Source organism: Salmo salar, chromosome ssa03 (genome assembly GCF_905237065.1).
Source record: "Salmo salar chromosome ssa03, Ssal_v3.1, whole genome shotgun sequence".
NCBI classification, from domain to species: Eukaryota; Metazoa; Chordata; class Actinopteri; order Salmoniformes; family Salmonidae; genus Salmo; species Salmo salar.
The window spans coordinates 91,252,111-91,277,392 of NC_059444.1; the positions used below are offsets into that span (position 1 = coordinate 91,252,111).

A 25,282-nucleotide genomic window follows, 5' to 3' on the forward strand; every position below is an offset into this window, starting at 1 on the left:
GGAATGTCCTCTGCCAACTAGTTTCTCCTACAGGAATGTCCTCCACCCACTAGTATCTCCTAGAGGAATGTAATCTACCCACTAGTATCTCCTACAGGAATGTAATCTACCCACTAGTATCTATTACAGGAATGTCCTCTACCCACTAGTGTCTCCTACAGGAATGTCCTCTACCCACTAGGAACTCCTACAGGAATGTCCTCTACCCAATAGTATTTCCTTCAGGAATGTCCTCTACCCACTAGTATCTCCTACAGGAATGTCCTCTACCCACTAGTATCTCCTACAGGAATGTCCTCTACCCTCTAGTGTCTCCTACAGGAATGTCCTCTACCCGCTAGTATCTCCTACAGGAATGTTCTCTAACCACTAGTATGTCATACAGGAATGTCCTCTACCCACTAGTTTCTCCTATAGGAATGTCCTCTACCCACTAGTATGTCCTACAGGAATGTCCTCTACCCACTAGTGTCTCCTACAGGAATGTCCTCTACCCACTAGTATCTCCTACAGGAATGTCCTCTACCCACTAGTATCTCCTACAGGAATGTAATCTACCCACTAGTATGTCCTACAGGAATGTCCTCTACCCACTAGTATGTCCTACAGGAATGTCCTCTACCCACTAGTATCTCCTACAGGAATGTAATCTACCCACTAGTATCCCCTACAGGAATGTCATCTACCCACTATTATCTCCTACAGGAATGTCCTCTACCAACTAGTATCTCCTACAGGAATGTCCTCTACCCACTAGGATCTCATACAGGAATGTCTTCTACCCACTAGTATCTCCTACAGGAATGTACTCTACCCATTGGTATCTCCTACAGGAATGTCCTCTACCCACTAGGATCTCCTACAGGAATGTCCTCTATGGACTAGTGTCTCCTACAGGAATATCCACTACCCAGTACTATCACCTACAGGAGTGTCCTCTACCGACTAGTATTTCCTAAAGGAATGTCCTCTACCTACTAGTATGTCCTACAGGAATGTCCTCTACCCACTAGTATCTCCTACAGGAATGTCCTCTGCCAACTAGTTTCTCCTACAGGAATGTCCTCCACCGACTAGTATCTCCTACAGGAATGTAATCTACCCACTAGTATCTCCTACAGGAATGTAATCTACCCACTAGTATCTCCTACAGGAATGTCCTCTACCCACTAGTATCTCCTACAGGAATGTCCTCTACCCACTAGGAACTCCTACAGGAATGTCCTCTACCCAATAGTATCTCCTTCAGGAATGTCCTCTACCCACTAGTATCTCCTACAGGAATGTCCTCTACCCACTAGTATCTCCTACAGGAATGTCCTCTACCCTCTAGTATCTCCTACAGGAATGTCCTCTACCCACTAGTATCTCCTACAGGAATGTTCTCTACCCACTAGTATGTCCTACAGGAATGTCCTCTACCCACTAGTTTCTCCTATAGGAATGTCATCTACCCACTAGTATGTCCTACAGGAATGTCCTCTACCCACTAGTGTCTCCTACAGGAATGTCCTCTACCCACTAGTATCTCCTACAGGAATGTCCTCTACCCACTAGTATCTCCTACAGGAATGTAATCTACCCACTAGTATGTCCTACAGGAATGTCCTCTACCCACTAGTATGTCCTACAGGAATGTCCTCTACCCACTAGTATCTCCTACAGGAATGTAATCTACCCACTAGTATCTCCTACAGGAATGTCATCTACCCACTATTATCTCCTACAGGAATGTCCTCTACCAACTAGTATCTCCTACAGGAATGTCCTCTACCCACTAGGATCTCATACAGGAATGTCTTCTACCCACTAGTATCTCCTACAGGAATGTCCTCTACCCATTGGTATCTCCTACAGGAATGTCCTCTACCCACTAGGATCTCCTACAGGAATGTCCTCTATGGACTAGTGTCTCCTACAGGAATATCCACTACCCAGTACTATCTCCTACAGGAGTGTCCTCTACCGACTAGTATTTCCTAAAGGAATGTCCTCTACCTACTAGTATGTCCTACAGGAATGTCCTCTACCCACTAGTATCTCCTACAGGAATGTCCTCTGCCAACTAGTTTCTCCTACAGGAATGTCCTCCACCCACTAGTATCTCCTACAGGAATGTAATCTACCCACTAGTATCTCCTACAGGAATGTAATCTACCCACTAGTATCTCCTACAGGAATGTCCTCTACCCACTAGTATCTCCTACAGGAATGTCCTCTACCCACTAGGAACTCCTACAGGAATGTCCTCTACCCAATAGTATCTCCTTCAGGAATGTCCTCTGCCCACTAGTATCTCCTACAGGAATGTCCTCTACCCACTAGTATCTCCTACAGGAATGTCCTCTACCCTCTAGTATCTCCTACAGGAATGTCCTCTACCCACTAGTATCTCCTACAGGAATGTTCTCTACCCACTAGTATGTCCTACAGGAATGTCCTCTACCCACTAGTTTCTCCTATAGGAATGTCCTCTACCCACTAGTATGTCCTACAGGAATGTCCTCTACCCACTAGTGTCTCCTACAGGAAAGTCCTCTACCCACTAGTATCTCCTACAGGAATGTCCTCTACCCACTAGTATCTCCTACAGGAATGTAATCTACCCACTAGTATGTCCTACAGGAATGTCCTCTACCCACTAGTATGTCCTACAGGAATGTCCTCTACCCACTAGTATCTCCTACAGGAATGTAATCTACCCACTAGTATCTCCTACAGGAATGTCCTCTACCCACTATTATCTCCTACAGGAATGTCCTCTACCCACTAGTATCTCCTACAGGAATGTCCTCTACCCACTAGTATCTCCTACAGGAATATCCTCTACACATTAGTATCTCCTACAGGAATGTCCTCTACCCAATAGTATCTCCTACAGGAATGTCCTCTACCCAATAGTATCTCCTACAGTAATGTAATCTATCCACTAGTATCTCCTACAGGAATGTCCTCTGCCCACTAGTACCTCCTACAGGAATGTCCTCTTCCCACTAGTATCTCCTACAGGAGTGTCGTCTACCCACTTGTTTCTCCTACAGGAATGTCCTCTACTCACTAGTATTTCCTACAGGAATGTCCTCTGCCCACTAGTATCTCCTACAGGAATGTCCTCTACCCACTAGTGTCTCCTACAGGACTGTAATCTACACACTAGTATCTCCTACAGGAGTGTCCTCTATGCACTAGTGTCTCCTACAGGAATATCCACTACCCAGTACTATCTCCTACAGGAGTGTCCTCTACCTACTTGTCTGTCCTACAGGAATGTACTCTACCCACTAGTATCTCCTACAGGAATGTCCTCTGCCAACTAGTTTCTCCTACAGTAATGTCCTCTACCCACTAGTGTCTCCTACAGGAATGTAATCTACCCACTAGTATCTCCTACAGGAATGTCCTCCACCCACTAGTATCTCCTACAGGAATGTAATCTACCCACTAGTATCTCCTACAGGAATGTCCTCTACCCACTAGTGTCTTCTACAGGAATGTCCTCTACCCACTAGGAACTCCTACAGGAATGTCCTCTACCCACTAGTATCTCCTACAGGAATGTCCTCTACCCACTAGTATCTCCTACAGGAATGTCCTCTACCCACTAGGATCTCCTACAGGAATGTAATCTACCCACTAGTATGTCCTACAGGAATGTACTCTACCCACTAGTATGTCCTACAGGAATGTCCTCTACCCACTAGTATCTCCTACAGGAATGTAATCTACCCACTAGTATCTCCTACAGGAATGTCCTCTACCCACTATTATCTCCTACAGGAATGTCCTCTATCAACTAGTATCTCCTACAGGAATGTCCTCTACCCACTAGGATCTCATACAGGAATGTCCTCTACCCACTAGTATCTCCTACAGGAATGTCCTCTACCCACTAGTATCTCCTACAGGAATGTCCTCTACCCACTAGGATCTCCTACAGGAATGTCCTCTACCCAATAGTATCTCCTACAGGAATGTAATCTATCCACTAGTATCTCCTACAGGAATGTCCTCTGCCCACTAGTATCTCCTACAGGAATGTCCTCTGCCCACTAGTGTCTCCTACAGGAATGTCCTCTACCCCAAGTATCTCCTACAGGAATGTTCTCTTCGCACTAGTATCTCCAACAGGAATGTAATCTGTCCACGAGTATCTCCTACAGGAATTTAATCTACCCACTAGTTTCTCCTACAGGAATGTCCTCTACCCACTAGTATCTCCTACAGGAATGTCCTCTACCCACTAGTGTCTCCTACAGGACTGTAATCTACACAATAGTATCTCCTACAGAAGTGTCCTCTATGCACTAGTGTCTCCTACAGGAATGTCCTCTACCCAGTACTATCTCCTACAGGAGTGTCCTCTACCCACTAGTATCTCCTACAGAAGTGTCCTCTATGCACTAGTGTCTCCTACAGGAATGTCCTCTACCCACTTGTATCTCCTACAGGAGTGTCCTCTACCCACTAGTATGTCCTACAGGAATGTCCTCTACCCACTAGTTTCTCCTATAGGAATGTCCTCTACCCACTAGTATGTCCTACAGGAATGTCCTCTACCCACTAGTGTCTCCTACAGGAATGTCCTCTACCCACTAGTATCTCCTACAGGAATGTCCTCTACCCACTAGTATCTCCTACAGGAATGTAATCTACCCACTAGTATGTCCTACAGGAATGTCCTCTACCCACTAGTATGTCCTACAGGAATGTCCTCTACCCACTAGTATCTCCTACAGGAATGTAATCTACCCACTAGTATCTCCTACAGGAATGTCCTCTACCCACTATTATCTCCTACAGGAATGTCCTCTACCAACTAGTATCTCCTACAGGAATGTCCTCTACCCACTAGGATCTCATACAGGAATGTCTTCTACCCACTAGTATCTCCTACAGGAATGTCCTCTACCCAGTGGTATCTCCTACAGGAATGTCCTCTACCCACTAGGATCTCCTACAGGAATGTCCTCTACCCAATAGTATCTCCTACAGGAATGTAATCTATCCACCAGTATCTCCTACAGGAATGTCCTCTGCCCACTAGTATCTCCTACAGGAATGTCCTCTACCCACTAGTATCTCCTAGAGGAGTGTCGTCTACCCACTTGTTTCTCCTACAGGAATGTCCTCTACTCACTAGTACCTCCTACAGGAATGTCCTCTGCCCACTAGTGTCTCCTACAGGAATGTCCTCTACCCACTAGTATGTCCTACAGGAATGTCCTCTACCCACTAGTATCTTCTACAGGAATGTAATCTACCCACTAGTATCTCCTACAGGAATGTCCTCTACCCACTATTATCTCCTACAGGAATGTCCTCTACCCACTAGTATCTCCTACAGGAATGTCCTCTACCCACTAGTATCTCCTACAGGAATATCCTCTACCCATTAGTATCTCCTACAGGAATGTCCTCTACCCAATAGTATCTCCTACAGTAATGTAATCTATCCACTAGTATCTCCTACAGGAATGTCCTCTGCCCACTAGTATATCCTACAGGAATGTCCTCTACCCACTAGTATCTCCTACAGGAATGTCCTCTACCCACTAGTATCTCCTACAGGAATGTCCTCTACCCACTAGGATCTCATACAGGAATGTCCTCTACCCACTAGTATCTCCTACAGGAATGTCCTCTACCCACTAGTAACTCCTACAGGAATATCCTCTACCCACTAGTATCTCCTACAGGAATGTCCTCTACCCAATAGTATCTCCTACAGTAATGTAATCTATCCACTAGTATCTCCTACAGGAATGTCCTCTGCCCACTAGTACCTCCTACAGGAATGTCCTCTTCCCACTAGTATATCCTACAGGAGTGTCGTCTACCCACTTGTTTCTCCTACAGGAATGTCCTCTACTCACTAGTATTTCCTACAGGAATGTCCTCTGCCCACTAGTATCTCCTACAGGAATGTCCTCTACCCACTAGTGTGTCCTACAGGACTGTAATCTACACACTAGTATCTCCTACAGGAGTGTCCTCTATGCACTAGTGTCTCCTACAGGAATATCCACTACCCAGTACTATCTCCTACAGGAGTGTCCTCTACCTACGTGTCTGTCCTACAGGAATGTACTCTACCCACTAGTATCTCCTACAGGAATGTCCTCTGCCAACTAGTTTCTCCTACAGTAATGTCCTCTACCCACTAGTGTCTCCTACAGGAATGTAATCTACCCACTAGTATCTCCTACAGGAATGTCCTCCACCCACTAGTATCTCCTACAGGAATGTAATCTACCCACTAGTATCTCCTACAGGAATGTCCTCTACCCACTAGTGTCTCCTACAGGAATGTCCTCTACCCACTAGGAACTCCTACAGGAATGTCCTCTACCCACTAGTATCTCCTACAGGAATGTCCTCTACCCACTAGTATCTCCTACAGGAATGTCCTCTACCCACTAGGATCTCCTACAGGAATGTAATCTACTCACTAGTATGTCCTACAGGAATGTACTCTACCCACTAGTATGTCCTACAGGAATGTCCTCTACCCACTAGTATCTCCTACAGGAATGTAATCTACCCACTAGTATCTCCTACAGGAATGTCCTCTACCCACTATTATCTCCTACAGGAATGTCCTCTATCAACTAGTATCTCCTACAGGAATGTCCTCTACCCACTAGGATCTCATACAGGAATGTCCTCTACCCACTAGTATCTCCTACAGGAATGTCCTCTACCCACTAGTACCTCCTACAGGAATGTCCTCTACCCACTAGGATCTCCTACAGGAATGTCCTCTACCCAATAGTATCTCCTACAGGAATGTAATCTATCCACTAGTATCTCCTACAGGAATGTCCTCTGCCCACTAGTATCTCCTACAGGAATGTCCTCTGCCCACTAGTGTCTCCTACAGGAATGTCCTCTACCCCAAGTATCTCCTACAGGAATGTTCTCTTCGCACTAGTATCTCCAACAGGAATGTAATCTGTCGACGAGTATCTCCTACAGGAATTTAATCTACCCACTAGTTTCTCCTACAGGAATGTCCTCTACCCACTAGTATCTCCTACAGGAATGTCCTCTACCCACTAGTGTCTCCTACAGGACTGTAATCTACACACTAGTATCTCCTACAGAAGTGTCCTCTATGCACTAGTGTCTCCTACAGGAATGTCCTCTACCCAGTACTATCTCCTACAGGAGTGTCCTCTACCCACTAGTATCTCCTACAGAAGTGTCCTCTATGCACTAGTGTCTCCTACAGGAATGTCCTCTACCCACTTGTATCTCCTACAGGAGTGTCCTCTACCCACTAGTATGTCCTACAGGAATGTCCTCTACCCACTAGTTTCTCCTATAGGAATGTCCTCTACCCACTAGTATGTCCTACAGGAATGTCCTCTACCCACTAGTGTCTCCTACAGGAATGTCCTCTACCCACTAGTATCTCCTACAGGAATGTCCTCTACCCACTAGTATCTCCTACAGGAATGTAATCTACCCACTAGTATGTCCTACAGGAATGTCCTCTACCCACTAGTATGTCCTACAGGAATGTCCTCTACCCACTAGTATCTCCTACAGGAATGTAATCTACCCACTAGTATCTCCTACAGGAATGTCCTCTACCCACTATTATCTCCTACAGGAATGTCCTCTACCAACTAGTATCTCCTACAGGAATGTCCTCTACCCACTAGGATCTCATACAGGAATGTCTTCTACCCACTAGTATCTCCTACAGGAATGTCCTCTACCCAGTGGTATCTCCTACAGGAATGTCCTCTACCCACTAGGATCTCCTACAGGAATGTCCTCTACCCAATAGTATCTCCTACAGGAATGTAATCTATCCACTAGTATCTCCTACAGGAATGTCCTCTACCCACTAGTATCTCCTAGAGGAGTGTCGTCTACCCACTTGTTTCTCCTACAGGAATGTCCTCTACTCACTAGTACCTCCTACAGGAATGTCCTCTGCCCACTAGTGTCTCCTACAGGAATGTCCTCTACCCACTAGTATGTCCTACAGGAATGTCCTCTACCCACTAGTATCTTCTAAAGGAATGTAATCTACCCACTAGTATCTCCTACAGGAATGTCCTCTACCCACTATTATCTCCTACAGGAATGTCCTCTACCCACTAGTATCTCCTACAGGAATGTCCTCTACCCACTAGTATCTCCTACAGGAATATCCTCTACCCATTAGTATCTCCTACAGGAATGTCCTCTACCCAATAGTATCTCCTACAGTAATGTAATCTATCCACTAGTATCTCCTACAGGAATGTCCTCTGCCCACTAGTATATCATACAGGAATGTCCTCTACCCACTAGTATCTCCTACAGGAATGTCCTCTACCCACTAGTATCTCCTACAGGAATGTCCTCTACCCACTAGGATCTCATACAGGAATGTCCTCTACCCACTAGTATCTCCTACAGGAATGTCCTCTACCCACTAGTAACTCCTACAGGAATATCCTCTACCCACTAGTATCTCCTACAGGAATGTCCTCTACCCAATAGTATCTCCTACAGTAATGTAATCTATCCACTAGTATCTCCTACAGGAATGTCCTCTGCCCACTAGTACCTCCTACAGGAATGTCCTCTTCCCACTAGTATCTCCTACAGGAGTGTCGTCTACCCACTTGTTTCTCCTATAGGAATGTCCTCTACTCACTAGTATTTCCTACAGGAATGTCCTCTGCCCACTAGTATCTCCTACAGGAATGTCCTCTACCCACTAGTGTCTCCTACAGGACTGTAATCTACACACTAGTATCTCCTACAGGAGTGTCCTCTATGCACTAGTGTCTCCTACAGGAATATCCACTACCCAGTACTATCTCCTACAGGAGTGTCCTCTACCTACGTGTCTGTCCTACAGGAATGTACTCTACCCACTAGTATCTCCTACAGGAATGTCCTCTGCCAACTAGTTTCTCCTACAGTAATGTCCTCTACCCACTAGTGTCTCCTACAGGAATGTAATCTACCCACTAGTATCTCCTACAGGAATGTCCTCCACCCACTAGTATCTCCTACAGGAATGTAATCTACCCACTAGTATCTCCTACAGGAATGTCCTCTACCCACTAGTGTCTCCTACAGGAATGTCCTCTACCCACTAGGAACTCCTACAGGAATGTCCTCTACCCACTAGTATCTCCTACAGGAATGTCCTCTACCCACTAGTATCTCCTACAGGAATGTCCTCTACCCACTAGGATCTCCTACAGGAATGTAATCTACTCACTAGTATGTCCTACAGGAATGTACTCTACCCACTAGTATGTCCTACAGGAATGTCCTCTACCCACTAGTATCTCCTACAGGAATGTAATCTACCCACTAGTATCTCCTACAGGAATGTCCTCTACCCACTATTATCTCCTACAGGAATGTCCTCTATCAACTAGTATCTCCTACAGGAATGTCCTCTACCCACTAGGATCTCATACAGGAATGTCCTCTACCCACTAGTATCTCCTACAGGAATGTCCTCTACCCACTAGTACCTCCTACAGGAATGTCCTCTACCCACTAGGATCTCCTACAGGAATGTCCTCTACCCAATAGTATCTCCTACAGGAATGTAATCTATCCACTAGTATCTCCTACAGGAATGTCCTCTGCCCACTAGTATCTCCTACAGGAATGTCCTCTGCCCACTAGTGTCTCCTACAGGAATGTCCTCTACCCCAAGTATCTCCTACAGGAATGTAATCTTCCCACTAGTATCTCCTACAGGAATGTTCTCTTCGCACTAGTATCTCCAACAGGAATGTAATCTGTCCACGAGTATCTCCTACAGGAATTTAATCTACCCACTAGTTTCTCCTACAGGAATGTCCTCTATCCACTAGTATCTCCTACAGGAATGTCCTCTACCCACTAGTGTCTCCTACAGGACTGTAATCTACACACTAGTATCTCCTACAGAAGTGTCATCTATGCACTAGTGTCTAATACAGGAATGTCCTCTACCCAGTACTATCTCCTACAGGAGTGTCCTCTACCCACTAGTATCTCCTACAGAAGTGTCCTCTATGCACTAGTGTCTCCTACAGGAATGTCCTCTACCCACTTGTATCTCCTACAGGAGTGTCCTCTACCCACTAGTATCTCCTAAAGGAATGTCCTCTACCTACTAGTATGTCCTACAGGAATGTCCTCTACCCACTAGTATCTCCTACAGGAATGTCCTCTACCCACTAGGATCTCATACAGGAATGTCCTCTACCCACTAGGATCTCATACAGGAATGTCCTCTACCCACTAGGATCTCCTACAGGAATGTAATCTACCCACTAGTATGTCCTACAGGAATGTACTCTACCCACTAGTATGTCCTACAGGAATGTCCTCTACCCACTAGGATCTCCTACAGGAATGTAATCTACCCACTAGTATCTCCTACAGGAATGTCCTCTACCCACTATTATCTCCTACAGGAATGTCCTCTATCAACTAGTATCTCCTACAGGAATGTCCTCTACCAACTAGTATCTCCTACAGGAATGTCCTCTACCCACTAGGATCTCATACAGGAATGTCCTCTACCCACTAGTATCTCCTACAGGAATGTCCTCTACCCACTAGTATCTCCTACAGGAATGTCCTCTACCCACTAGGATCTCCTACAGGAATGTCCTCTACCCAATAGTATCTCCTACAGGAATGTAATCTATCCACTAGTATCTCCTACAGGAATGTCCTCTGCCCACTAGTATCTCATACAGGAATGTCCTCTGCCCACTAGTGTCTCCTACAGGAATGTCCTCTACCCCAAGTATCTCCTACAGGAATGTAATCTTCCCACTAGTATCTCCTACAGGAATGTTCTCTTCGCACTAGTATCTCCAACAGGAATGTAATCTGTCCACGAGTATCTCCTACAGGAATTTCATCTACCCACTAGTTTCTCCTACAGGAATGTCCTCTACCCACTAGTATCTCCTACAGGAATGTCCTCTACCCACTAGTGTCTCCTACAGGACTGTAATCTACACACTAGTATCTCCTACAGAAGTGTCCTCTATGCACTAGTGTCTCCTACAGGAATGTCCTCTACCCAGTACTATCTCCTACAGGAGTGTCCTCTACCCACTAGTATCTCCTACAGAAGTGTCCTCTATGCACTAGTGTCTCCTACAGGAATGTCCTCTACCCACTTGTATCTCCTACAGGAGTGTCCTCTACCCACTAGTATCTCCTAAAGGAATGTCCTCTACCTACTAGTATGTCCTACAGGAATGTCCTCTACCCACTAGTATCTCCTACAGGAATGTCCTCTGCCCACTAGTGTCTCCTACAGGAATGTCCTCTACCCCAAGTATCTCCTACAGGAATGTAATCTTCCCACTAGTATCTCCTACAGGAATGTCCTCTTCGCACTAGTATCTCCAACAGGAATGTAATCTGTCCGCTAGTATCTCCTACAGGAATTTAATCTACCCACTAGTATCTCCTACAGGAATGTCCTGTACCCACTAGTATCTCCTACAGGAGTGTCCTCTACCCACTAGTATCTCCTAAAGGAATGTCCTCTACCTACTTGTATGTCCTACAAGAATGTCCTCTGCCCACTAGTATCTCCTACAGGAATGTCCTCTGCCAACTAGTTTCTCCTACAGTTATGTCCTCTACCTACTAGTATCTCCTACAGGAATGTAATCTACCCACTAGTATCTCCTACAGGAATGTCCTCCACCCACTAGTATCTCCTACAGGAGTGTCCTCTACCTACTAGTATCTCCTAAAGGAATGTCCTCTACCTACTTGTATGTCCTACAAGAATGTCCTCTGCCCACTAGTATCTCCTACAGGAATGTCCTCTGCCAACTAGTTTCTCCTACAGTTATGTCCTCTACCTACTAGTATCTCCTACAGGAATGTAATCTACCCACTAGTATCTCCTACAGGAATGTAATCTACCCACTAGTGTATCCTACAGGAATGTAATCTACCCACTAGTGTCTCCTACAGGAATGTTCTCTACCAACTAGTATCTCATACAGGAATGTCCTCTACCCACTAGTATCTCCTACAGGAATGTAATATACCCACTAGTGTCTCCTACAGGATTGTCCTCTACCCACTAGTATCTCCTACAGGAATGTCCTCTACGCACTAGTATCTCCTACAGGAATGTCCTCTACGCACTAGTATTTCCTACAGGAATGTCTTCTGCCCACTAGTATCTCCTAAAGGAATGTCCTCTACCCAATAGTATCTCCTACAGGAATGTCCTCTACTCACTAGTATCTCCTATAGGAATGTAATCTACCCACTAGTATCTCCTACAGGAATGTCCACTACCCAATAGTATCTCCTACAGGAATGTCCTCTACCCAATAGTATCTCCTACGTGAATGTAATCTACCCACTAGTATCTCCTACAGGAATGTAATCTACCCACTAGTATCTGCTACAGGAATGTCCTCTACCCACTAGTATCTCCTACAGGAATGTACTCTACCCACTAGTATCTCCTACAGGAATGTCCTCTACGCACTAGTATCTCCTACAGGAATGTCCTCTATGCACTAGTATCTCCTACAGGAATGTCCTCTACCAACTAGTATCTCCTACAGGAATGTCCTCTACCCACTAGTATCTCATACAGGAATGTCCTCTACCCACTAGTATCTCCTACATGAATGTCCTCTACCCACTAGTATCTCCTACAGTAATATTCTATACCCACTAGTATGTCCTACAGGAATGTCCTCTACCCACTAGTTTCTCCTACAGGAATGTAATCTGCCCACTAGTATCTCCTACAGGAATGTCGTCTACCCACTATTAGCTCCTACAGGAATGTCCTCTACCCACTAGTATCTCCTACAGGAATGTCCTCTACCAACTAGGATCTCATACAGGAATGTCCTCTACCCACTAGTATCTCCTACAGGAATGTCCTCTACCCACTAGTATCTCCTACAGGAATGTCCTCTGCCCACTAGTATCTCCTACAGGAATGTCCTCTACCAACTAGTATCTCCTACAGGAATGTCCTCTACCCACTAGGATCTCATACAGGAATGTCCTCTACCCACTAGTATCTCCTACAGGAATGTCCTCTACCCACTAGTATCTCCTACAGGAATGTCCTCTACCCAGTGGTATCTCCTACAGGAATGTCCTCTACCCACTAGTATCTCCTACAGGAATGCCCTCTACCCAATAGTATCTCTTTACAGGAATGTAATCTATCCACTAGTATCTCCAACAGGAATGTCCTCTGCCCACTAGTATCTCCTACAGGAATGTCCTCTACCCACTAGTATCTCCTAGAGGAGTGTCGTCTACCCACTTGTTTCTCCTACAGGAATGTCCTCTACTCACTAGTATCTCCTACAGGAATGTCCTCTGCCCACTAGTATCTCCTACAGGAATGTCCTCTACCCACTAGTATGTCCTACAGGAATGTCCTCTACCCACTAGTATCTCCTACAGGAATGTAATCTACCCACTGGTATCTGCTACAGGAATGTCCTCTACCCACTATTATCTCCTACAGGAATGTCCTCTACCCACTAGTATCTCCTACAGGAATGTCCTCTACCCACTAGGATCTCATACAGGAATGTCCTCTACCCACTAGTATCTCCTACAGGAATGTCCTCTACCCACTAGTATCTCCTACAGGAATATCCTCTACCCACTAGTATCTCCTACAGGAATGTCCTCTACCCAATAGTATCTCCTACAGTAATGTAATATATCCACTAGTATCTCCTACAGGAATGTCCTCTGCCCACTAGTATCTCCTACAGGAATGTCCTCTTCCCACTAGTATCTCCTACAGGAGTGTTGTCTACCCACTTGTTTCTCCTACAGGAATGTCCTCTACTCACTAGTATTTCCTACAGGAATGTCCTCTGCCCACTAGTATCTCCTACAGGAATGTCTTCTACCCACTAGTGTCTCCTACAGGACTGTAATCTACACCCTAGTATCTCCTACAGGAGTGTCCTCTATGCACTAGTGTCTCCTACAGGAATATCCACTACCCAGTACTATCTCCTACAGGAGTGTCCTCTACCCACTAATATCTCCTAAAGGAATGTCCTCTACCTACTAGTATGTCCTACAGGAATGTCCTCTACCCACTAGTATCTCCTACAGGAATGTCCTCTGCCAACTAGTTTCTCCTACAGTAATGTCCTCTACCCACTTGTGTCTCCTACAGGAATGTAATCTACCCACTAGTATCTCCTACAGGAATGTCCTCCACCCACTAGTATCTCCTACAGGAATGTAATCTACCCACTAGTATCTCCTACAGGAATGTCCTCTACCCACTAGTGACTCCTACAGGAATGTCCTCTACCCACTAGGAACTCCTACAGGAATGTCCTCTACCCACTAGTATCTCCTACAGGAATGTCCTCTACCCACTAGGAGCTCCTACAGGAATGTCCTCTACCCTCTAGTATCTCCTACAGGAATGTCCTCTACCCACTAGTATCTCCTACAGGAATATCCTCTACCTACTAGTATGTCCTACAGGAATGTCCTCTACCCACTAGTATCTCCTACAGGAATGTCCTCTACCCACTAGTATCTCCTACAGGAATGTCCTCTACCCACTAGTATCTCCTACAGGAATGTAATCTACCCACTAGTATGTCCTACAGGAATGTAATCTACCCACTAGTATCTCCTACAGGAATGTCCTCTACCCACTAATATCTCCTACAGGAATATCCTCTACCCACTAGTATGTCCTACAGGAATGTCCTCTACCCACTAGTTTCTCCTACAGGAATGTCCTCTACCCACTAGTATCTCCTACAGGAATGTCCTCCACCCACTAGTATCTCCTACAGGAATGTAATCTACCCACTAGTATCTCCTACAGGAATGTCCTCTACCCACTAGTATCTCCTACAGGAATGTAATCTACCCACTGGTATCTGCTACAGGAATGTCCTCTACCCACTATTATCTCCTACAGGAATGTCCTCTACCCACTAGTATCTCCTACAGGAATGTCCTCTACCCACTAGGATCTCATACAGGAATGTCCTCTACCCACTAGTATCTCCTACAGGAATGTCCTCTACCCACTAGTATCTCCTACAGGAATATCCTCTACCCACTAGTATCTCCTACAGGAATGTCCTCTACCCAATAGTATCTCCTACAGTAATGTAATCTATCCACTAGTATCTCCTACAGGAATGTCCTCTGCCCACTAGTATCTCCTACAGGAATGTCCTCTTCCCACTAGTATCTCCTACAGGAGTGTTGTCTACCCACTTGTTTCTCCTACAGGAATGTCCTCTACTCACTAGTATTTCCTACAGGAATGTCCTCTGCCCACTAGTATCTCCTACAGGAATGTCTTCTACCCACTAGTGTCTCCTACAGGACTGTAATCTACACCCTAGTATCTCCTACAGGAGTGTCCTCTATGCACTAGTGTCTCCTACAGGAATATCCACTACCCAGTACTATCTCCTACAGGAGTGTCCTCTACCCACTAGTATCTCCTAAAGGAATGTCCTCTACCTACTAGTATGTCCTACAGGAATGTCCTCTACCCACTAGTATCTCCTACAGGAATGTCCTCTGCCAACTAGTTTCTCCTACAGTAATGTCCTCTACCCACTTGTGTCTCCTACAGGAATGTAATCTACCCACTAGTATCTCCTACAGGAATGTCCTCCACCCACTAGTATCTCCTACAGGAATGTAATCTACCCACTAGTATCTGCTACAGGAATGTCCTCTACCCACTAGTATCTCCTACAGGAATGTACTCTACCCACTAGTATCTCCTACAGGAATGTCCTCTACGCACTAGTATCTCCTACAGGAATGTCCTCTATGCACTAGTATCTCCTACAGGAATGTCCTCTACCAACTAGTATCTCCTACAGGAATGTCCTCTACCCACTAGTATCTCATACAGGAATGTCCTCTACCCACTAGTATCTCCTACATGAATGTCCTCTACCCACTAGTATCTCCTACAGGAATATTCTATACCCACTAGTATGTCCTACAGGAATGTCCTCTACCCACTAGTTTCTCCTACAGGAATGTAATCTGCCCACTAGTATCTCCTACAGGAATGTCGTCTACCCACTATTAGCTCCTACAGGAATGTCCTCTACCCACTAGTATCTCCTACAGGAATGTCCTCTACCAACTAGGATCTCATACAGGAATGTCCTCTACCCACTAGTATCTCCTACAGGAATGTCCTCTACCCACTAGTATCTCCTACAGGAATGTCCTCTGCCCACTAGTATCTCCTACAGGAATGTCCTCTACCAACTAGTATCTCCTACAGGAATGTCCTCTACCCACTAGGATCTCATACAGGAATGTCCTCTACCCACTAGTATCTCCTACAGGAATGTCCTCTACCCACTAGTATCTCCTACAGGAATGTCCTCTACCCAGTGGTATCTCCTACAGGAATGTCCTCTACCCACTAGTATCTCCTACAGGAATGCCCTCTACCCAATAGTATCTCTTTACAGGAATGTAATCTATCCACTAGTATCTCCAACAGGAATGTCCTCTGCCCACTAGTATCTCCTACAGGAATGTCCTCTACCCACTAGTATCTCCTAGAGGAGTGTCGTCTACCCACTTGTTTCTCCTACAGGAATGTCCTCTACTCACTAGTATCTCCTACAGGAATGTCCTCTGCCCACTAGTATCTCCTACAGGAATGTCCTCTTCCCACTAGTATCTCCTACAGGAGTGTTGTCTACCCACTTGTTTCTCCTACAGGAATGTCCTCTACTCACTAGTATTTCCTACAGGAATGTCCTCTGCCCACTAGTATCTCCTACAGGAATGTCTTCTACCCACTAGTGTCTCCTACAGGACTGTAATCTACACCCTAGTATCTCCTACAGGAGTGTCCTCTATGCACTAGTGTCTCCTACAGGAATATCCACTACCCAGTACTATCTCCTACAGGAGTGTCCTCTACCCACTAGTATCTCCTTAAGGAATGTCCTCTACCTACTAGTATGTCCTACAGGAATGTCCTCTACCCACTAGTATCTCCTACAGGAATGTCCTCTGCCAACTAGTTTCTCCTACAGTAATGTCCTCTACCCACTTGTGTCTCCTACAGGAATGTAATCTACCCACTAGTATCTCCTACAGGAATGTCCTCCACCCACTAGTATCTCCTACAGGAATGTAATCTACCCACTAGTATCTGCTACAGGAATGTCCTCTACCCACTAGTATCTCCTACAGGAATGTACTCTACCCACTAGTATCTCCTACAGGAATGTCCTCTACGCACTAGTATCTCCTACAGGAATGTCCTCTATGCACTAGTATCTCCTACAGGAATGTCCTCTACCAACTAGTATCTCCTACAGGAATGTCCTCTACCCACTAGTATCTCATACAGGAATGTCCTCTACCCACTAGTATCTCCTACATGAATGTCCTCTACCCACTAGTATCTCCTACAGGAATATTCTATACCCACTAGTATGTCCTACAGGAATGTCCTCTACCCACTAGTTTCTCCTACAGGAATGTAATCTGCCCACTAGTATCTCCTACAGGAATGTCGTCTACCCACTATTAGCTCCTACAGGAATGTCCTCTACCCACTAGTATCTCCTACAGGAATGTCCTCTACCAACTAGGATCTCATACAGGAATGTCCTCTACCCACTAGTATCTCCTACAGGAATGTCCTCTACCCACTAGTATCTCCTACAGGAATGTCCTCTGCCCACTAGTATCTCCTACAGGAATGTCCTCTACCAACTAGTATCTCCTACAGGAATGTCCTCTACCCACTAGGATCTCATACAGGAATGTCCTCTACCCACTAGTATCTCCTACAGGAATGTCCTCTACCCACTAGTATCTCCTACAGGAATGTCCTCTACCCAGTGGTATCTCCTACAGGAATGTCCTCTACCCACTAGTATCTCCTACAGGAATGCCCTCTACCCAATAGTATCTCTTTACAGGAATGTAATCTATCCACTAGTATCTCCAACAGGAATGTCCTCTGCCCACTAGTATCTCCTACAGGAATGTCCTCTACCCACTAGTATCTCCTAGAGGAGTGTCGTCTACCCACTTGTTTCTCCTACAGGAATGTCCTCTACTCACTAGTATCTCCTACAGGAATGTCCTCTGCCCACTAGTATCTCCTACAGGAATGTCCTCTACCCACTAGTATGTCCTACAGGAATGTCCTCTACCCACTAGTATCTCCTACAGGAATGTAATCTACCCACTGGTATCTGCTACAGGAATGTCCTCTACCCACTATTATCTCCTACAGGAATGTCCTCTACCCACTAGTATCTCCTACAGGAATGTCCTCTACCCACTAGGATCTCATACAGGAATGTCCTCTACCCACTAGTATCTCCTACAGGAATGTCCTCTACCCACTAGTATCTCCTACAGGAATATCCTCTACCCACTAGTATCTCCTACAGGAATGTCCTCTACCCAATAGTATCTCCTACAGTAATGTAATATATCCACTAGTATCTCCTACAGGAATGTCCTCTGCCCACTAGTATCTCCTACAGGAATGTCCTCTTCCCACTAGTATCTCCTACAGGAGTGTTGTCTACCCACTTGTTTCTCCTACAGGAATGTCCTCTACTCACTAGTATTTCCTACAGGAATGTCCTCTGCCCACTAGTATCTCCTACAGGAATGTCTTCTACCCACTAGTGTCTCCTACAGGACTGTAATCTACACCCTAGTATCTCCTACAGGAGTGTCCTCTATGCACTAGTGTCTCCTACAGGAATATCCACTACCCAGTACTATCTCCTACAGGAGTGTCCTCTACCCACTAGTATCTCCTAAAGGAATGTCCTCTACCTACTAGTATGTCCTACAGGAATGTCCTCTACCCACTAGTATCTCCTACAGGAATGTCCTCTGCCAACTAGTTTCTCCTACAGTAATGTCCTCTACCCACTTGTGTCTCCTACAGGAATGTAATCTACCCACTAGTATCTCCTACAGGAATGTCCTCCACCCACTAGTATCTCCTACAGGAATGTAATCTACCCACTAGTATCTCCTACAGGAATGTCCTCTACCCACTAGTGACTCCTACAGGAATGTCCTCTACCCACTAGGAACTCCTACAGGAATGTCCTCTACCCACTAGTATCTCCTACAGGAATGTCCTCTACCCACTAGGAGCTCCTACAGGAATGTCCTCTACCCTCTAGTATCTCCTACAGGAATGTCCTCTACCCACTAGTATCTCCTACAGGAATATCCTCTACCTACTAGTATGTCCTACAGGAATGTCCTCTACCCACTAGTATCTCCTACAGGAATGTCCTCTACCCACTAGTATCTCCTACAGGAATGTCCTCTACCCACTAGTATCTCCTACAGGAATGTAATCTACCCACTAGTATGTCCTACAGGAATGTAATCTACCCACTAGTATCTCCTACAGGAATGTCCTCTACCCACTAATATCTCCTACAGGAATATCCTCTACCCACTAGTATGTCCTACAGGAATGTCCTCTACCCACTAGTTTCTCCTACAGGAATGTCCTCTACCCACTAGTATGTCCTACAGGAATGTCCTCTACCCACTAGTATGTCCTACAGGAATGTCCTCTACCCACTAGTATCTCCTACAGGAATGTCCTCTACCCACTAGTATCTCCTACAGGAATGTAATCTACCCACTAGTATCTCCTACAGGAATGTAATCTACCCACTAGTATCTCCTACAGGAATGTCCTCTACCCACTATTATCTCCTACAGGAATGTCCTCTATCAACTAGTATCTCCTACAGGAATGTCCTCTACCCACTAGGATCTCATACAGGAATGTCCTCTACCCACTAGTATCTCCTACAGGAATGTCCTCCACCCACTAGTATCTCCTACAGGAATGTAATCTACCCACTAGTATCTCCTACAGGAATGTCCTCTACCCACTAGTATCTCCTACAGGAATGTAATCTACCCACTGGTATCTGCTACAGGAATGTCCTCTACCCACTATTATCTCCTACAGGAATGTCCTCTACCCACTAGTATCTCCTACAGGAATGTCCTCTACCCACTAGGATCTCATACAGGAATGTCCTCTACCCACTAGTATCTCCTACAGGAATGTCCTCTACCCACTAGTATCTCCTACAGGAATATCCTCTACCCACTAGTATCTCCTACAGGAATGTCCTCTACCCAATAGTATCTCCTACAGTAATGTAATCTATCCACTAGTATCTCCTACAGGAATGTCCTCTGCCCACTAGTATCTCCTACAGGAATGTCCTCTTCCCACTAGTATCTCCTACAGGAGTGTTGTCTACCCACTTGTTTCTCCTACAGGAATGTCCTCTACTCACTAGTATTTCCTACAGGAATGTCCTCTGCCCACTAGTATCTCCTACAGGAATGTCTTCTACCCACTAGTGTCTCCTACAGGACTGTAATCTACACCCTAGTATCTCCTACAGGAGTGTCCTCTATGCACTAGTGTCTCCTACAGGAATATCCACTACCCAGTACTATCTCCTACAGGAGTGTCCTCTACCCACTAGTATCTCCTAAAGGAATGTCCTCTACCTACTAGTATGTCCTACAGGAATGTCCTCTACCCACTAGTATCTCCTACAGGAATGTCCTCTGCCAACTAGTTTCTCCTACAGTAATGTCCTCTACCCACTTGTGTCTCCTACAGGAATGTAATCTACCCACTAGTATCTCCTACAGGAATGTCCTCCACCCACTAGTATCTCCTACAGGAATGTAATCTACCCACTAGTATCTCCTACAGGAATGTCCTCTACCCACTAGTGACTCCTACAGGAATGTCCTCTACCCACTAGGAACTCCTACAGGAATGTCCTCTACCCACTAGTATCTCCTACAGGAATGTCCTCTACCCACTAGGAGCTCCTACAGGAATGTCCTCTACCCTCTAGTATCTCCTACAGGAATGTCCTCTACCCACTAGTATCTCCTACAGGAATATCCTCTACCTACTAGTATGTCCTACAGGAATGTCCTCTACCCACTAGTATCTCCTACAGGAATGTCCTCTACCCACTAGTATCTCCTACAGGAATGTCCTCTACCCACTAGTATCTCCTACAGGAATGTAATCTACCCACTAGTATGTCCTACAGGAATGTAATCTACCCACTAGTATCTCCTACAGGAATGTCCTCTACCCACTAATATCTCCTACAGGAATATCCTCTACCCACTAGTATGTCCTACAGGAATGTCCTCTACCCACTAGTTTCTCCTACAGGAATGTCCTCTACCCACTAGTATGTCCTACAGGAATGTCCTCTACCCACTAGTATGTCCTACAGGAATGTCCTCTACCCACTAGTATCTCCTACAGGAATGTCCTCTACCCACTAGTATCTCCTACAGGAATGTAATCTACCCACTAGTATGTCCTACAGGAATGTCCTCTACCCACTAGTATGTCCTACAGGAATGTCCTCTACCCACTAGTATCTCCTACAGGAATGTAATCTACCCACTAGTATCTCCTACAGGAATGTCCTCTACCCACTATTATCTCCTACAGGAATGTCCTCTATCAACTAGTATCTCCTACTGGAATGTCCTCTACCCACTAGGATCTCATACAGGAATGTCCTCTACCCACTAGTATCTCCTACAGGAATGTCCTCCACCCACTAGTATCTCCTACAGGAATGTAATCTACCCACTAGTATCTCCTACAGGAATGTCCTCTACCCACTAGTGACTCCTACAGGAATGTCCTCTACCCACTAGGAACTCCTACAGGAATGTCCTCTACCCACTAGTATCTCCTACAGGAATGTCCTCTACCCACTAGGAGCTCCTACAGGAATGTCCTCTACCCTCTAGTATCTCCTACAGGAATGTCCTCTACCCACTAGTATCTCCTACAGGAATATCCTCTACCTACTAGTATGTCCTACAGGAATGTCCTCTACCCACTAGTATCTCCTACAGGAATGTCCTCTACCCACTAGTATCTCCTACAGGAATGTCCTCTACCCACTAGTATCTCCTACAGGAATGTAATCTACCCACTAGTATGTCCTACAGGAATGTAATCTACCCACTAGTATCTCCTACAGGAATGTCCTCTACCCACTAATATCTCCTACAGGAATATCCTCTACCCACTAGTATGTCCTACAGGAATGTCCTCTACCCACTAGTTTCTCCTACAGGAATGTCCTCTACCCACTAGTATGTCCTACAGGAATGTCCTCTACCCACTAGTATGTCCTACAGGAATGTCCTCTACCCACTAGTATCTCCTACAGGAATGTCCTCTACCCACTAGTATCTCCTACAGGAATGTAATCTACCCACTAGTATGTCCTACAGGAATGTCCTCTACCCACTAGTATGTCCTACAGGAATGTCCTCTACCCACTAGTATCTCCTACAGGAATGTAATCTACCCACTAGTATCTCCTACAGGAATGTCCTCTACCCACTATTATCTCCTACAGGAATGTCCTCTATCAACTAGTATCTCCTACAGGAATGTCCTCTACCCACTAGGATCTCATACAGGAATGTCCTCTACCCACTAGTATCTCCTACAGGAATGTCCTCTACCCACTAGTATCTCCTACAGGAATGTCCTCTACCCACTAGGATCTCCTACAGGAATGTCCTCTACCCAATAGTATCTCCTACAGGAATGTAATCTATCCACTAGTATCTCCTACAGGAATGTCCTCTGCCCACTAGTATCTCCTACAGGAATGTCCTCTGCCCACTAGTGTCTCCTACAGGAATGTAATCTTCCCACTAGTATCTCCTACAGGAATGTCCTCTTCGCACTAGTATCTCAAACAGGAATGTAATCTGTCCACTAGTATCTCCTACAGGAATTTAATCTACCCACTAGTATCTCCTACAGGAATGTCTCTACCCACTAGTATCTCCTACAGGAATGTCCTCTACCCACTAGTGTCTCCTACAGGACTGTAATCTACACACTAGTATCTCCTACAGAAGTGTCCTCTATGCACTAGTGTCTCCTACAGGAATGTCCTCTACCCAGTACTATCTCCTTCAGGAGTGTCCTCTACCCACTAGTATCTCCTACAGAAGTGTCCTCTATGCACTAGTGTCTCCTACAGGAATGTCCTCTACCCACTTGTATCTCCTACAGGAGTGTCCTCTACCCACTAGTATCTCTTAAAGGAATGTCCTCTACCTACTAGTATGTCCTACAGGAATGTCCTCTACCCACTAGTATCTCCTACAGGAATGTAATCTACCCACTAGTATGTCCTACAGGAATGTCCTCTACCCACTAGTATCTCCTACAGGAATGTAATCTACCCACTAGTATCTCCTAAAGGAATTTGCTCTACCTACTAGTATGTCCTACAGGAATGTCCTCTACCCACTAGTATCTCCTACAGGAATGTAATCTACCCACTAGTATGTCCTATAGGAATGTCCTCTACCCACTAGTATCTCCTACAGGAATGTAATCTACCCACTAGTATCTCCTACAGGAATGTCCTCTACCTACTAGTATGTCCTACAGGAATGTCCTCTACCCACTAGTATCTCCTACAGGAATGTCCTCTGCCAACTAGTTTCTCCTACAGTAATGTCCTCTACCCACTAGTGTCTCCTACAGGAATGTAATCTACCCACTAGTATCTCCTACAGGATTGTCCTCCACCCACTAGTATCTCCTACAGGAATGTAATCTACCCACTAGTGTCTCCTACAGGAATGTTCTCTACCAACTAGTATCTCATACAGGAATGTCCTCTACGCACTAGTATCTCCTACGGGAATGTCCACTACGCACTAGTATTTCCTACAGGAATGTCTTCTGCCCACTAGTATCTCCTACAGGAATGTCCTCTACCCACTAGTATCTCCTACAGGAATGTCCTCTACCCAATAGTATCTCCTATAGGAATGTAATCTACCCAAAAATATCTCCTACAGGAATGTCCTCTACCCACTAGTATCTACTACAGGAATGTAATCTATCCACTAGTATCTCCTATAGGAATGTAATCTACCCAATAGTATCTCCTACAGGAATGTAATCTACCCACTAGTATCTCCTACAGGAATGTCCTCTACCCACTAGTATCTCCTACAGGAATGTAATCTACCCACTTGTATCTCCTACAGGAGTGATGTGGATCACACATCATTCAAACTTTCGTCTTGACGGTGATATCGACTGTCATAATAATGCCACAGCAGAAGTCATAAACAATCATCCTTTGTGTGTGTGTGTGTGTGTGTCTGTGTGTGTGTTTGTGTGTCTACATGTGTGTGTGTGCCTATGTCTTCATTTTTATGTGTGTGTGTGTGTGTGTGTGTGTGTGTGTGTGTGTGTGTGTGTGTGTGTGTGTGTGTGTGTGTGTGTGTGTGTGTGTGTGTGTGTGTGTGTGTGTGTGTCTGTGTGTAGAGCCATCACCCTGGACAACACTCTGGTCATCCTGTCCAGTGTGGCCCCTGATGCTGGACGGTACTACACCCAGGCTGTCAACGACAAGAACGGAGAGAACAAAACCAGCCATCCTATCCTACTGAATGTGGAGAGTAAGTAAAGAGGATGCACGCACGGACACACACACACACACACACACACACGCACACTCACACAAACATACACACAAACACACTCACGTATACTCACACAAACATACACACAAACTCACACACACACACACACACACACACACACACACACACACACACACACACACACACACACACACACACACACACACACACACACACACACACACACACACACACACACACACACTTGCACACACACACACACCTTCCCATACGGTACCAGCAGGTTGTGTTGAAGGCAGATTTAACCGTTGTGTTCCTGTTCAGAGGATGTTTCTCTGTGTTCTACATGTGGATACTGGGGTTCATCCAACAGGTGTTTTATATTGAGCTGACAGACACAGCTACACTGCCCTCTAGTGGCTGTCTGTCTAACTGTCACCTCCCCTGTCATTCCTGTTACACTCCTAAAGGCTTCTTCGTTATTTGTAAGGCGAAGGGTTCTATCTAGAACCTTTAACATCTTAAGAACCGTTTTTGGAAGAAAGAGTTATTTGATGATTCTTTGGAAGGCGAGAAGGGTTCTACATAGCACCATATATAATATTTCTCAGCATGCTCTATTGCAGGGAGATTTTCAGAAATGTTAGTTTTACTGTATTTTCTCTGTTTTTGCATGTACATTGATTGATTGGTTGATTAATTGAATGCTACACAAAGATAAATAACATAGAGTTTTCTAAACTAATCCAATTTG

The 25,282-nt window shown here is 45.3% G+C and overlaps 1 protein-coding gene across 2 annotated transcripts in view; it reads left to right on the forward strand.

Annotated features, from left to right (window-relative positions):
- Positions 1–25,282, forward strand: part of LOC106568787 (protein sidekick-2) — an 823,574-nt gene that overhangs the window by 659,574 nt on the left and 138,718 nt on the right. For both annotated transcript variants that reach the window (XM_045715764.1, XM_045715765.1), the window contains exon 5: positions 24,410–24,543. In XM_045715764.1, the coding sequence (XP_045571720.1) occupies positions 24,410–24,543 (134 nt within the window). The remainder of the gene's footprint in view (positions 1–24,409; positions 24,544–25,282) is intronic.